The sequence below is a fragment of the Rhinatrema bivittatum genome, chromosome 8 (assembly GCF_901001135.1).
Source record: "Rhinatrema bivittatum chromosome 8, aRhiBiv1.1, whole genome shotgun sequence".
NCBI lineage: Eukaryota > Metazoa > Chordata > Amphibia > Gymnophiona > Rhinatrematidae > Rhinatrema > Rhinatrema bivittatum.
In genome coordinates this window covers 41192577-41205694 of record NC_042622.1, presented here as the reverse complement: position 1 = coordinate 41205694, position 13118 = coordinate 41192577, and the positions used below count along the sequence as shown (strand labels likewise).

Sequence of the window (13118 nt, the reverse complement as noted above, 5' to 3'; positions counted from 1 at the left end):
GATGCAGCCATAGGCGACAGCTTGTTCATGGATTCTATTAATCTGACCAGTGCAGGTCTCAGTGCTTTATAGGGCCCATCTGTGGGGCTATAATCTAGGGAAGTTGCTGGGTGGGGGTGGGCTCTCTCTATCCACACGTTTCCTTTTGCCCTCCACTTCTTGTTTTCTCTCACTTCTCACACTTTTCCGTCGCTTAAGATGGAACGGACCCAGTGACTCGGGGCAGGACTGGTTTAAGGCCAGCCGATGCCCTAAGCACAGCCCAACAATGGTGCCCCCTCGGCCCTTCCATTGCTCAACTGACAAGACATTAAGACTCAATAAGTGCTGAAGGTAAAATAAGAGATTCAAAATTCAGTTTTCTTCCAGGCCAGACCTCACAACCATATTACATATGAACTTTTTACATTTTTTTTGTATTTAACACTAAATAGAAGTAAGCAATGTAAGCAAATTATTTACTTATAACTAGGGGATAACAGAAAACCTGCAGAATGGTTAATCCAGGCCAGGCTCGGGGGTAGTGCTCTGCACTGACTCGCTTTGTGGGAGCTCCAGGTTGGATCCCTGACTGGCTTTTGGCCTTCAGGTCAGTTGGGGCTGGGGGTCTCTGTGGAGCCTGGATGGGGGAGGGTGACCCAGTCCATGGCACACCTGCGACACCCACCTGTTCGGCTATGAAGGAGTAGTGGGCCATGCTGGCTAGCCAGACAGAGCGCTGACACTGCAATGACTGGGCTAGAGGGGAAGGGGAACCACTATAGCTGAGCACGATAAAGGCTTGTGGTGCTGTATTCTAACATCTACCGGCTGGTTTCAACATGGTGGGAAGCCCAGATGAGGAGGAAGTTGTTGGTCCAAAAAAACCAGAATCTTTAGTCACAGAGAAAAATATGCTCTGTCTCACTCATGTGCTGGAAGTTTTATGGAGGTGTTAGCAAGCTCCATTTGATATAATATGCTGGAATTTTCCTTCCCCCAAAGGCTCTTAATGAAACAGTGCTATAATAAATACGAAAGAAAAGGCCTCATGGGTCAAAAAAAGAAAACAGAAGGTGATTTTTTTTTTCTCATAATGGACAAAGGCAAACAGTGCTCTGCATCAACTTGTCCTGGGACCAAGTTCAGTATATTCTTAAATGATCTGGAAAAGGAATAAACGGTGAACTGGTAAGTTTGCCAGATCCTACAAACTGGTTCCAGATAATCAAAACCAAGGCAAATGCTGAAGAGCGCCGATGGGCACTAATATTGGCAGTGAGGTTCAGTATGGGTAAGTGCAAAGTGAGGCATATGAAGCAAAAGCCGTCCTGCCACTGTCGCCACAATAATGAGCTCTAGTTTGGCTTTTACTATTCATGAGAGAGATATTGGAGGTATTGTGCATGCTGGCCTCCTGTTTTCGTGATGGTCAAAAGGCTTCTCGACTGATAGCAATTAAGAGTAGAGATTGGTAGCAAGTTGTGAGCACTTTTAAAGATCAGCAAAAGATGTTATAGCACATGAGCTTTTTCAGGCCCCCGCGGGCCTCTTCCCACAACACAGCTAACCCACAGAACGCTGCCCCAGGCTGCTATAGAAGCAAATAGTATGATTGCGTTCCAAAAGGGATTAGACAAATGTATGCAAGAGAGATCAATTGCAGGCCGTGTAACGTAACAGGGGTCACTGCGGGAACCTGGGAGTGCAGGACAGCAGATGGACATCTCTACACCTGCCCTTTCCCTCATCCACATCCTTCACCTTCATGCTGTTTGCCACTGTCACAGAGCTACATGGACATTTTTAGTTCGACTTCTGCTACTCATCGGGAAACCATAGACCAGCGATTCTGACTTCATTGCTGGGAAAAATCGTGGAAACTATTCTAAAGAACAAAATCACAGAACATATACAAAGACATGGTTTGATGGGACACAGCCAGCATGAATTTGCACAAGAGAAATCTTGCCTTACCAATCTGCTTCATTTTTTTGAAGGGGTTAATAAACATGTGGATAATGGTGACACTTTGGATGTAGTGTATTTGGATTTTCAGAAGGTGTTTAACATAATGCCCCATGAGACACTCCTGAAAAAAATATAAAGTCATGGTTTTTAGGAGTCAATGTCCTATTGCGGATTGTAAACTAGTTAACAGATAGGAAATCGAGAGTAGGAATAAATGGTCAGTTTTATTGGTGGAGAAGGGTAAACAGTGAAGTGCCTCAGGGATCTGTACAGGGGCCAAAGCCAAATTATCTGGAAAGGGATATGACGACTCCGCTGATCAAATTTGCAGATAATACAAAATTATTCATATTAGTTAAAGTACAAATGGATTGTGATAAATTGCAGGAGGACCTTGCGAGACTGGAAGATTGGGCATCCAAAAGGCAGATGAAATTTAATGTGGACACGTGCAAGGTGATGCACATGGGGAAAAGTAACCCACACTGTAGTTACACGATGTTAGGTTCCATATTAGGAGTTACCACCCAGGAAAAGGACCTGGTGTCATAGTGGTCAATACTTTCAAATTCCCGGCTTAGTATGTGGCAGCGGTCAAAAAGAAAACAATGTTAGGAATTATAAGGTAAAGAATGGAGAATGTCATACTATCTTTATATCGCTCCATGGTGAAGCTGCACCTGGAGTACTGAGTATAGTCCTGGTTGCCGCACCTTAAAAAACATATAGTTGCATTGAAACACGTATGAGGAAAAACTAAAGAAGTTAGGACTGTTCGGCTTGGAGAACATGGGTGAGGGGGGGGGGATATAAAATCATGAGTGGAATAGAAAGAGTAAATGTAAATCAGTTATTTACTCTAAAAAAATAAAAAGACTTGGAGACCTCCATGAAGTTAGTAAGTAGCACATTCAAAACAAATCGCAGAAAAATCTTTTGCACTTAGTGCACAATTAAGCACTAGAATTCAGTGCTGGAGGATGTGGTTAGGGCAGTTAGTGTAGCTGGCTTTAAAAAACGTTTGGACAAGTTCCTGGAGGAGAAGTCCATAAGCTGTTATTAATCAAGTAACATAGGGGCAGATTTTAAAAGCCCTACGCGCGTATATCCAGCTGGATTTACGCGCATAGGGGCATGTGCCAAGCCTATTTTGCGTGTGCCAAGCCTATTTTGCATAGGCCCAGCGACGCGCACAAGCCCCGGGATGCGCGTATGTCCCAGGGCTTTGTGAAAGGGGCGGGGGCAGGACCGAGGCCTCCGGCACAGCGGCCGTGCTGGGGGATCGCGCGCCGGCACTTGGCTGGTGTGCGCAAACTACGCCTGCCCAGAGGCAGGCGCAACTTCCAAAATAAAGGTTAGGGGGGGTTTAGGTAGGGCTGGGGGCGGGTTAGGTAGAGGAAGGGAGGGGAAGGTGGGGGGGGGTGGAGGGAATGGAGATTTCGGAGCGGTCTTGGAGATTTCGGAGCGGTCTTGGAGATTTCGGAGCGGCCTCGGAGGGAACAGGGAAAGCCATCGGGGCTCCCCTAGGGCTCAGCGTGCGCAAGGTGCACAAGTGTGCACCCCCTTGCACATGCCGACCCCGGATTTTATAACATGTGCACGTAGATTTGTGCGCGCACGTAGATTTGTGCGCGCACAAATCTACGCCCATGCATAGGTACTAAAATCTGGCCCATAGGGAACAGCCACTACGTATCACTGCGCGATAGCAGCATGGGATCTGTTTACTGTTTTGGATCTTGCCAGGTACTTGTGACCTCGATTGTCACTGTTGGAAGCAGGATATTGGGCTTGATGGACTCTTGGTCTGTCCCAGTATGACAATTCTTATGTTCTTATGTAAATAATCCAATGCATATCAGTTACTCTAGGAACCCATTTCAAATGCATGTAAAAAACAAAATTAAACAAGAACTGTATTGTGCTGCTCTCCATATATTCCAGAAAGCATACACATGTTGCAAACAAAGGATTACCTGCAATCAAGCATATGCATGCTTAGTACAAGGAAATAGCTGATAGCTTTGAGTCATTCTAAAGGTTAATCTGGATAGTTCTTCATCAAGAACCCCTATCTGCATGTATTAGGTCTGGAAACAGCTTTGTAATGTTCATCTATACTTCAGGAACACTGCCCTAAGGCAGCACAGGAATAACCTCTGCATTGCTCAGCTCCCATCTTACTCCACCTTTTGTGCACTGTGCCACAGTTAATTGTATATTTTATCAGGCAAACTTACAGACTGGAGGGTATTTTTCTGCTGGAGATGTTGAGAGCATGAGCTGCTCTGACAGCTCTCTAACAGTAGCACGTGCTCTTATGAAGGAAGCAGGACAGAAGGATAGGAGGGTATGGGAAGAGGTGGAGGATGCAGAGATCCAGAGGAAGATGGTCCTGGTGCAGGAGACCGACGAGGCACCGGAGCTCCAGATCCTCAGTCTGAGGCAGTGGGTTTGGGGGTGGGAGGCGTACGGTACTTCTCAATCACCTCCCGCAGACTCTTGGAGAAATGGAGATCTCCTCCAATGACTATAAAACCCTGCGAGGAGAAGAAAATGTAGTCACAGAAAAGATCAAGGCTGAGTGCTTCCTCCTCCAGCATGCAAAGCTGTTAGCTAACAGGGAGCTGCCAAGGGCGAGGGGGACACTAGGTATCTACCTGAGGAGTTTCAGTTAGAAGTGTAAAAGAGTAGATGTAGCTCATGAGATAACTCAGGGCAGAGTTCGAGGACAAGTGATCCTGGACAAAACTGTATTCCTCATAGGCCATTAAAAATAACTTGTATTTGGCCAGCACGACCAGGTTGGGCCCCTCTTAAGATGGGTGATCTTGACTGCCATTGCTCTGGATAATTTCTTATGTTGGGTCAGTGTAAAATAATGCTCAATAAATCTGAATTGTAATTTTGCTGCTGCTGCAAAATTTAAAAATGTGTATTTCAGTACCAGGACCTAGCCCCCTTTCAAATCAGAAATCTTAAATCTGAGTTCCAGTCCTACCCCCCCCCCCCCCCTCCCCAGACTATACTACTTTCTTCTCAGATGAGGATCAAAATCAGCTTTTTTCCATCCTTCCTTTCCCCCCTTTTTGAAAGATTTGTCGTAACCTATAAACAAGAAATGAGCTACCATGCCATCTCCTCCTGAGATGGCTGCTTGTATAATTTTGAAAGTTTTGATGCTAAATAATTACAGACTGTCGCTTATAAATAGCAAATCTGAGGTAAGGGTTACATTCAATGCAGTCCCATTAAGATCTCTCTCAGGTCCTGACTCTTAACCCCTATGACTGTATCGTCTCCCGGATCAATTTGTATAACTGCTTTACCATGCCTAGGACTCCCTCCCTACCGGGTGCTGTGAAGCTATTTGGGTGTTTCATACCATTGTCATAAAGGGCCTCGGGACCAGCCTGAGAGCAGCGTTGGAAAAATAGGGTCCCAGGAACGTGACTTCATCTTCACCTCTTTTCAGCAGCAGCCTAAAGACCTCAGCAGGCCTAAACACCTATAGCAGGGGTGGGCAATTCCAGTCCTCGAGGGCCACAAACCTGTCGAGGTTTTAGGATATCCTAATGAATATGCATGACATAGATTTGCATACAACTGAGGCAGAGTGCATGCAAATCTCTCTCATGCATATTCATTAGGGATATCCTGAAAACCAGACTGGTTTGTGGCCCTCGAGGACCGGAACTGCCCACCCCTGACCTATAGTACGCTCCGACCCCCATGAGCTAGAATGCCTACAGAGCAGATGATTTAAAAGCCTGGTCTTAAAGTGAAATGTCTTTGATTAAGGTGGTTGGGTGGTGGACAAGTTTTACCGCATGGTTGGTGACGGTTTCCTTGGTAAAGTCCATGCCTTCGGGCAGTGGGATCTGCACACCTCGCTTTGTTTTTTCTATGGGCAAGGAAACGGGAGCAAGAGTTTAGCAAATGCTGACAGGTTACAGCCAGGAAATCATTTCCTGTACTGGGGGGGGGGGAAGGGTCTTACCGTTAACGATCGGCATAACGACGAGCTGCAGCAGGGTCTTCACAGGACTCTGCAGAGGGATCAGCTGTGAGTGGAAAGCAAGATGAGATCCCGATCAAGCAATGAGCGATGGAACAGCAAGCCAAGGACTCCAGATAGTTACTTTTGCTCGCTCGCCAAGCAAGTCCAATTGAAAAACGTTGAAACTGACTATTAAGGCATTAAAGTATAAGAGACCATGTGATTTAAAAAATTCTCGTTCCCATTGAATGCATTCTCGTGTGATGGGATCTGCTTGTAAGGCCCAACTTGATGTCCCTTCACCGAAGGCCATGAGATTAGATGAAACCCCTTACTGGGGACCTTGCCTCTTTCTAGTTGGTTTGGGCACCCCGTATTCATTATGCCAGGAATGCACCTTTTTGGTGTGTAGCGCTTTCCATGAGGTGTATTTATCTACGATCTTGAAAGATGCCTGTGTTAATTTTGTAAAATTTTGCCATTAGTGATACTGGTCTCATAATATTAATATGAAAAAAAGGCAAAGTCTGAACGAAAATGACCATCTCATTTATAGAACAAATTAACAAAGGCTTGGCTTTTCCATTGAGCTTTTGAATCTTGTACCTTGTTGGCACTAGATGACATTTTTTAGGGGTCAGACTGTTTCTGCTGGGTTTTATCATTCCTATATTCCAATAGTAATCAGAGTTGGGATTTGTTTCTGTGGGGTTTTTAAGATTTTCATCTGATTGTAATTTTTAGGTTAGTGGAGTTGTTATTTTATATATAGATTATATTATATAAGCATTATTACTTAAATATTTTATGTTTTGCTGTCCCCTGCTTTGATCACAAATTTGAAAAGGTGGTTTAGGAAAAAGTGCATGCATAAATAAACTAAAATTAAAAAACAAAAAAAAACCGATCCCCGACCAGCACGGTACTCACCGCGAGGGATTCCAGTGCTGACTTGTTCGAGTACATTCGGAACCTGAAAGGTAAGGAGAATGTGAGCACAAGGAGCCAGAATTCCAATCTGCTGAATAAAGATTTATTTGTTTTGATTTTAGAACATGCAAAGGACCCTGGTTAAGTGAGGGCAGAGCTATCAAGACAGAGCTTGTGCAGCTAACTCTCACAAGTTCTGGTATTCTGACCCAGGAGCCTCGGGCCATGCTGCTGCCTGCCAGCACCTGCTCTGCTTCCCAGGCACAGCTCGGGAGCTAAATGTTTTGCCATGAAATGGTAAAATAATGCTCTATCTATCTAATCACGTTTAGTCTAAGGAATCATGCTCCCTAGTCTCCTGGGAAGAATTTACAACAGCAACTCAGTGAGTTCCGGCCTTCTGAAGCAAAGGCACCTGCACTCAGCCAATAACTGGAAACAAATACATTTCTGAGTATAATTTAAAATCGAAATGATTGCTTATGGGATACACGAAACATGGGGAAACTATCACTTGGGTGTGAATTGTATAAATCTTTATCATGAAGACCACAAGGTGGTTATCGGTTTAAGTGTGAACTACGATGCACTACAGCATTTGGACAGTCACCGAGTTCCCGTCCCTTGCCTGCCGCCGGATGTTTTGGCTTCTTTGGTACTTCTATCTTGTCTTTACTTGTCCTTTCTAAGGAACTAATATGAGGGACTTTGTTCAGTGGGTGGGTTTTCCAAGGATTATTTTGCCCACAGGAAGGCCGGATATCAGCGTGGCAAGGGTTGCATGCTGTGTTTGCGCCAGTAAATGTAATTTTGCTTTGCTTGGGCCCTGCAGGCGCCTGCTCCTGCGTGCTGCTGCTGCGCCTTCCCTGCATGGAGTTACCAGAACGCTTCTTACTTTTTCAGGTCCATCTGCACTTGCAGCCTTTTCCCCTTCAAGGAAACCCTGGCATTGAGCTTCAGCTCCTGGATGGAAACAAGAAGAGCATTGTTCTAGCTTCTCGAAAGCCATCCCCTCATCCAACCCTCCTCTCCCTCAGCCATCTCGCACCGGCTTCATGTGCGCATAACTAGCAGCAGCAGCAGCAGCTGAAGGGCACGAGTCAACCCAACCAATATTTATTGGAAAAAAAAGAATGGTGTAAAACCTTGCTGCCTACAGGCTGCACTTGAGAAGCCCCTTCTTTCAATGTGAGTAACGGGCCGTGAGCCCTGCACACTGTGCTTCTCATGACGCCCTTATTTTGGTGCGAGGAAATATGCTAGGCACTACCATGGTCATGCTGGACAGCTGCACTGGCGGTAGATCTGCGGGCATTAAGAAGATGTCCACGGTGGCGGTGACGGAGACCGTGGTGCTGAGCGGCTTGATGATGAAACGAGGTGGTGTGGACACCTGGAATTCCAGCTTCAGCGGGGCTTTGGCCACATCGGGATTCTGGGAGAAACAGGACAGGATGTGAACACAGGGAAGGTTTTTTCTGGCCACGGGCGCCAAGGGAAGAGCAGGCCCCAGAGAGGGTCAGCGAGAGGAGGAGTGAGGAAAACGAAAAGTCTAGACCAGAGCCTTCCTCATAACCCGTTGCTCCCTTCCTCCTCCACCAAAAAGCTTCTCACCAGCAGCATGATATTCCCAAAATATGTTGTCCTGAGCAAAACCTCCAGATTCTTCGGCATCTGCATTAAAAAAAAAAAAAAAAAAATTGTGAGGGATAAAGTCTGATATGGGATTATTTCCTGCAACACTGGCTCAGAGACAATTGAACTAGCAAACACCTTCTACACCTCCCCCCCCCCCCCCCCCGCCCCAAGAAAAAGAAAAAAAAACCCTCAGTGGTTAATGCCGTTCAGGCAAGTGGAAGACCTGAGCTTCAATTTCTGTTCCATTCTTGATCTTTGCTCTGGTGTGGGCTGTGACTGCTGCTGACATGGCCCCGATACTGGAGACGAGGGCCGAAGCCAAGTACTGCCACACAGTAGGAGACATGCAGCCTATTAACCTTGCCCCTGAGGAGCTGGGGTAAAATATTCTAATCTATCCTTCATTCTGCGGTTCATACATGCCTTCACCCATTACTGCCACCAGCCAGCCACGTCTGGTTCTTTCTTGGCAACCTAGCGAGAACTTGCCTCAGTTGAGCATTGAGAGTCGGATCTTATCCCCATTCTGTCAAATGTTTGTGTGGATTTCTTTTTTTTTTTTCTGGGCCCAGCTCGCCTTCCTGCACCCCTCCAAGATTTTCCACCCAGTTGGAACCAGCTCCACTCCTGCTCACAGCTGTTTATGATGGGGGCTGGGGGCTGAAGCTGAGGCACCACCAGCCTTCATGCATGGCCACCAGGCGATTCCCCACAATAAGGTTGCATCCTCTTCCCTCGGTAACCCGGCCATTACAGTGACCAGTCCACAGACCGAGACTCCCTTCAGGCCCTGGAACACGTGCACCCTGACCCCCGCCCGGGGATTTCACAGCTGTGGGATTGCCTCACCAACTCTTCCCTCTCTCCCAGCTGAAGCTCATGAAAGCCGCCATTGCAGTAGCCCCGGTCTGTCAGCCCCGGGGACAGAAGCAGAGCTCCCTGCACGGCTTCATGCAGCTCTGTCACAAGGCCCATGGAACAACCCCCTTGTTTCTCTAGTTTTTTTTTTTAATTCGTTTACCTTTGAGATTAATATTTTTTTCATGGTGGTGGTGGAGGGTTGGGGGCAGCAGTTTCCTCTTGGTCCTTTGGTCTTTCCAGCTGAATTTGAATCGGTCTACACTGGGCTAACATTGCCAGGACCCTTCATTCCTAATTATCCCAGGGCTTCTTCTCCTATTTTGCTCTCCCTCTCACAGATCAGCCCGGCCATCGCAGTGACTAGTGCTTGGCCCGGGGGCCACAAACCGTTGCTCCTTCCGGAACCTGGCCAACGTGGAGCCCAAGTGTGGCTGCTGGATTGCATCATTGTGCAGTGGTGGTGGTGGTGGTGGGGGGGGGGGGGGGGGGGATGCCCTGTCCTCCCCCATCCCCTCCCCAGGGGCTGTGGATGCTGGGGAGCACAGGTCTGGCCTGGAAGTGGAATGCAGCTCTTCTGCATGGCAGCGCACAGCACTAACATGGGGCAAACGTGCTGATCCCTTTCACTTTCCACATACGTTTGATGAACAGTGAGGATACACCAGAGACTCTGTCCTCAATATAAAGTCATCCCTAACGAGGAGGTAGCAAGACGACGAACATAATGTTTGGACTAGCGGCTGCGCCCGAAGGGGTGCAATTCTCAAACTGTTTGCACTAGGACCAGGATCAGGTGCACTCCCCATCTGTGAGATTTGTACCAGTTCTGAATGTTTAAGTGTGCCGTGTACTTTTCACCCATGAGCTTTGCACCAGCTCTGAAAGTGAAAGTGCACTGTTCACTTTTCATCCTTCATGCTTTGTGCCAGTGCTGAAAGTGAAAATGCCTATGTACTTTTCACCCACAAACTTTGCACCAGTTCTAAAAGTGAAAGTGCACCATGTACTTTTCACCTGATAGCTTTGTATCAGTGCTGAAAATGAAAGTGCAGTGTATTTTCCATTTCTGAGTTTTGTGCCAGTTCTGAATGTGAACGTGTGCATGTACATTTCTCCACAAGCTTTGTACCAGTTCTGAAAATGAAAGTGCACCATGTTCTTTTCACCTGTGAGATTTGCAGCAGTGCTGAAAGTGAAAATGCACGTGTACTTTTCACCCATGAGCTTTGTATGAGTTCTGAAAGTGAAAGTGCCCTGTGTATTTTCACCTGCAAACTTTGTACCAGTTCTGAATGTGGAAATGCACTGTATATTTTTCACACTAGAGCTTTGCGCCAGTTCTGAAAATTAAAGTGCACCATGTACTTTTCACCTGCGAGATTTGCACTACTGCTGAAAGTGAAAATGTACATGTAGTTTTCACCCATGAGCTTTGTATGAGTTCTGAAAGTGAAAGTGCACCGAGAACTTTTCACCCACGAGCTTTGCACCAGTTTTGAAAATGAAAGTGTGTGTGTGTGTACTTTTTGCTTGCAAGCTTTGACCAGCGCTCAAAGTGAAAGTGCACCGTGTACTTTTCACTCGCAAACTTTGCACCAGTACTGAAAGGGAAAGTGTGTGTGTAATTTTCACCCACAAGATTTGCAACAGTACTGAAAGTGAAGGTATGCCATGTATTTTCAATTTGAAACTTTCCTCCTGCTTTCTCTGTGGGTAGATTTTTGCATGAAGGTTTGAAAATGCCATCTACATGTGTGCGTTTCCTCTTCCAATGTAAACGTGCCCCTGGAAATGCCTCCTCTCTATGTGGCTAAATGTACATGCAGTGTTCCACAAAGCGTGACCTTTTAATGGCATTGGCCTCTCCCATGCAGAGATGATAAAATTAGACAGGTTCTATCATCCAGCCCTTAACCCTCTCCTTTTTCCAGAATACCTGACCAGTCCCAGGGTCCGTGACCTCCCCTCCTTGCCCCTCCGCAGGCTCCCCACTCACCTTCTCTTCCGTAATGTTGATCTGCAAGATATCAGCTTTGTAATAGGCATACATGGCAGAGTCAAAGAAGTACTCAGACAGGCCCACGTACACCATGCGTTCCTGCTCCTTTATCACCGGTGAGACCGCCAGGTTTGGGAGCGTTTCGTTCTCAGTATTTAGGTGAAAGAACATGCCCTGGTGGGGGAGACAAGCATGGAGTATGATGAGACATCGGCTTTACACAGAAATTCTACAACAGCAGCAGGTGCCACTCACTTCCCCTGAAGGAATGAATTAAGAGATTAGAAAAAGACCCTCTCGGAGGTCCAGAAAGGCCTTGGCCACAACCAGTGTTTAAAACCCCTTCTCATAATTAAAAAAAAAAATGACAACACACGAAAACAAAATTAGAAAAGTTTCTGAGGCCGGCCCCCTTTGAACTTAAGGCCCGGGCTAAATAGCCCTCCAGCTCCACCCCCCCCTCCATGACTGGCCCTGATTAGAAGAAACACAAAACTCTGAGACTTAGGGATCAGTTTTCAAAGGGCTAATTAGGATGCACACACATATAACAGAAGGAGTGAGGTAGCTGGATTTCCAGTCGTCTGTAAGTGCGTGTGCACTTTCACCACCTGCGGACTATTAGCCATGTTTAAAAGGCATTTTGGGGAGGTGGGAAGCGTTTCCGGTAACATACTTCAAATCTACATGCATGCACTTAACTTTTCAAAATGTACTTGTGTGGTGGGCATGTTGCTAACAGGCGTAATTTTCGCCATCGTTCATCACTAATTAAGAGTATGTGACCACTTTTCACCACGTAACTAGCTGAGCATCAGACACAATATGTACGCATAGCACTGTGTGCTTGAAAAAAGTCCGGATTTATGCAGGCTGAAGAAGTAGGCCCATGGCCTTAGTGAGGCATCCTCTTACAAATCAGAAATACCGATCCCTGAAATCGTCCTACTGCCCCTTGCGCGGGAAGATAGGTTTCCCTTTATTGCTACTGTCCACCGAGGGCCTGTCAGCTCCTTCCCATCTCTACCCCTCCTCCCCAGAGTGGAAGAAGGGAATCTATTTCAGTTTTCTCCCAGGTGATCGCTCGGTAATGAGAAGACATATCCTGGGTTCCCCAATCCTGGTTCTTGTCTTTATAGCAGCACTAAGTACTCAAACCTTCCCTTCCTCGAGATGCAAACCATTACAGACCGGCTCTCAGTGCATCTCACGGCTTTAGACTGGCCCCCTGACTCCCCAGTTTTAAGCAGATCACCTTGAAGTTCATATCCAGGCTGTCCTCTGTAACATCAGGGTCGCTCAGGAGAGAGTAATCGATGCCGATGTGCTCATCCACAGCGCTCCTCACTGCCACCAAGAAAGGCATTGCTTTAATGTAACGTTTCATGACAACACTGGACTTGGCTGACAGTTCTGACACAGGAATCTTGTACAATTGTAACAGCATTTCTTAGTTCTGCAAACTATTTCCTGCCAGCCGCTGTCATCTGTTTCTGCGACTTTAATCTTTTTCTATATCATTTACAGAAGGGAAAATAACAGATGCAGCCAACACTCTTTGTGTGCCTCCTGCTCTTAGTACTATTGGGGTTTCTAGCCCTGGGAATCAGAGATGGCCACCTCCCTGACTCCCATTTTATCGCTTAATAATAAATGTGGATAACACTATTTGGACCTCCATTTTCTCTTGCCCGTGTGATTGCAATTCACTGGGTTGTGGGACTCCCCCCTACACCGTAA

The 13118-nt window shown here is 46.5% G+C and overlaps 1 protein-coding gene across 4 annotated transcripts in view; it reads right to left on the bottom strand.

Moving 5' to 3' along the window:
• Positions 1 to 3510: 3510 nt before the first annotated feature.
• Positions 3511 to 13118, bottom strand: part of PLTP (phospholipid transfer protein) — a 33716-nt gene continuing 24108 nt past the window's right edge. For all 4 annotated transcript variants that reach the window (XM_029613648.1, XM_029613646.1, XM_029613647.1 and 1 more), the window contains exons 8-16: positions 12634 to 12725; positions 11376 to 11552; positions 8495 to 8554; positions 8151 to 8315; positions 7776 to 7843; positions 6881 to 6923; positions 5951 to 6014; positions 5778 to 5854; positions 3511 to 4490 (exon numbers count right to left, since the gene is read on the bottom strand). In XM_029613648.1, the coding sequence (XP_029469508.1) occupies positions 4386 to 4490; positions 5778 to 5854; positions 5951 to 6014; positions 6881 to 6923; positions 7776 to 7843; positions 8151 to 8315; positions 8495 to 8554; positions 11376 to 11552; positions 12634 to 12725 (851 nt within the window). In that variant the 3' untranslated portion in view covers positions 3511 to 4385. The remainder of the gene's footprint in view (positions 4491 to 5777; positions 5855 to 5950; positions 6015 to 6880; positions 6924 to 7775; positions 7844 to 8150; positions 8316 to 8494; positions 8555 to 11375; positions 11553 to 12633; positions 12726 to 13118) is intronic.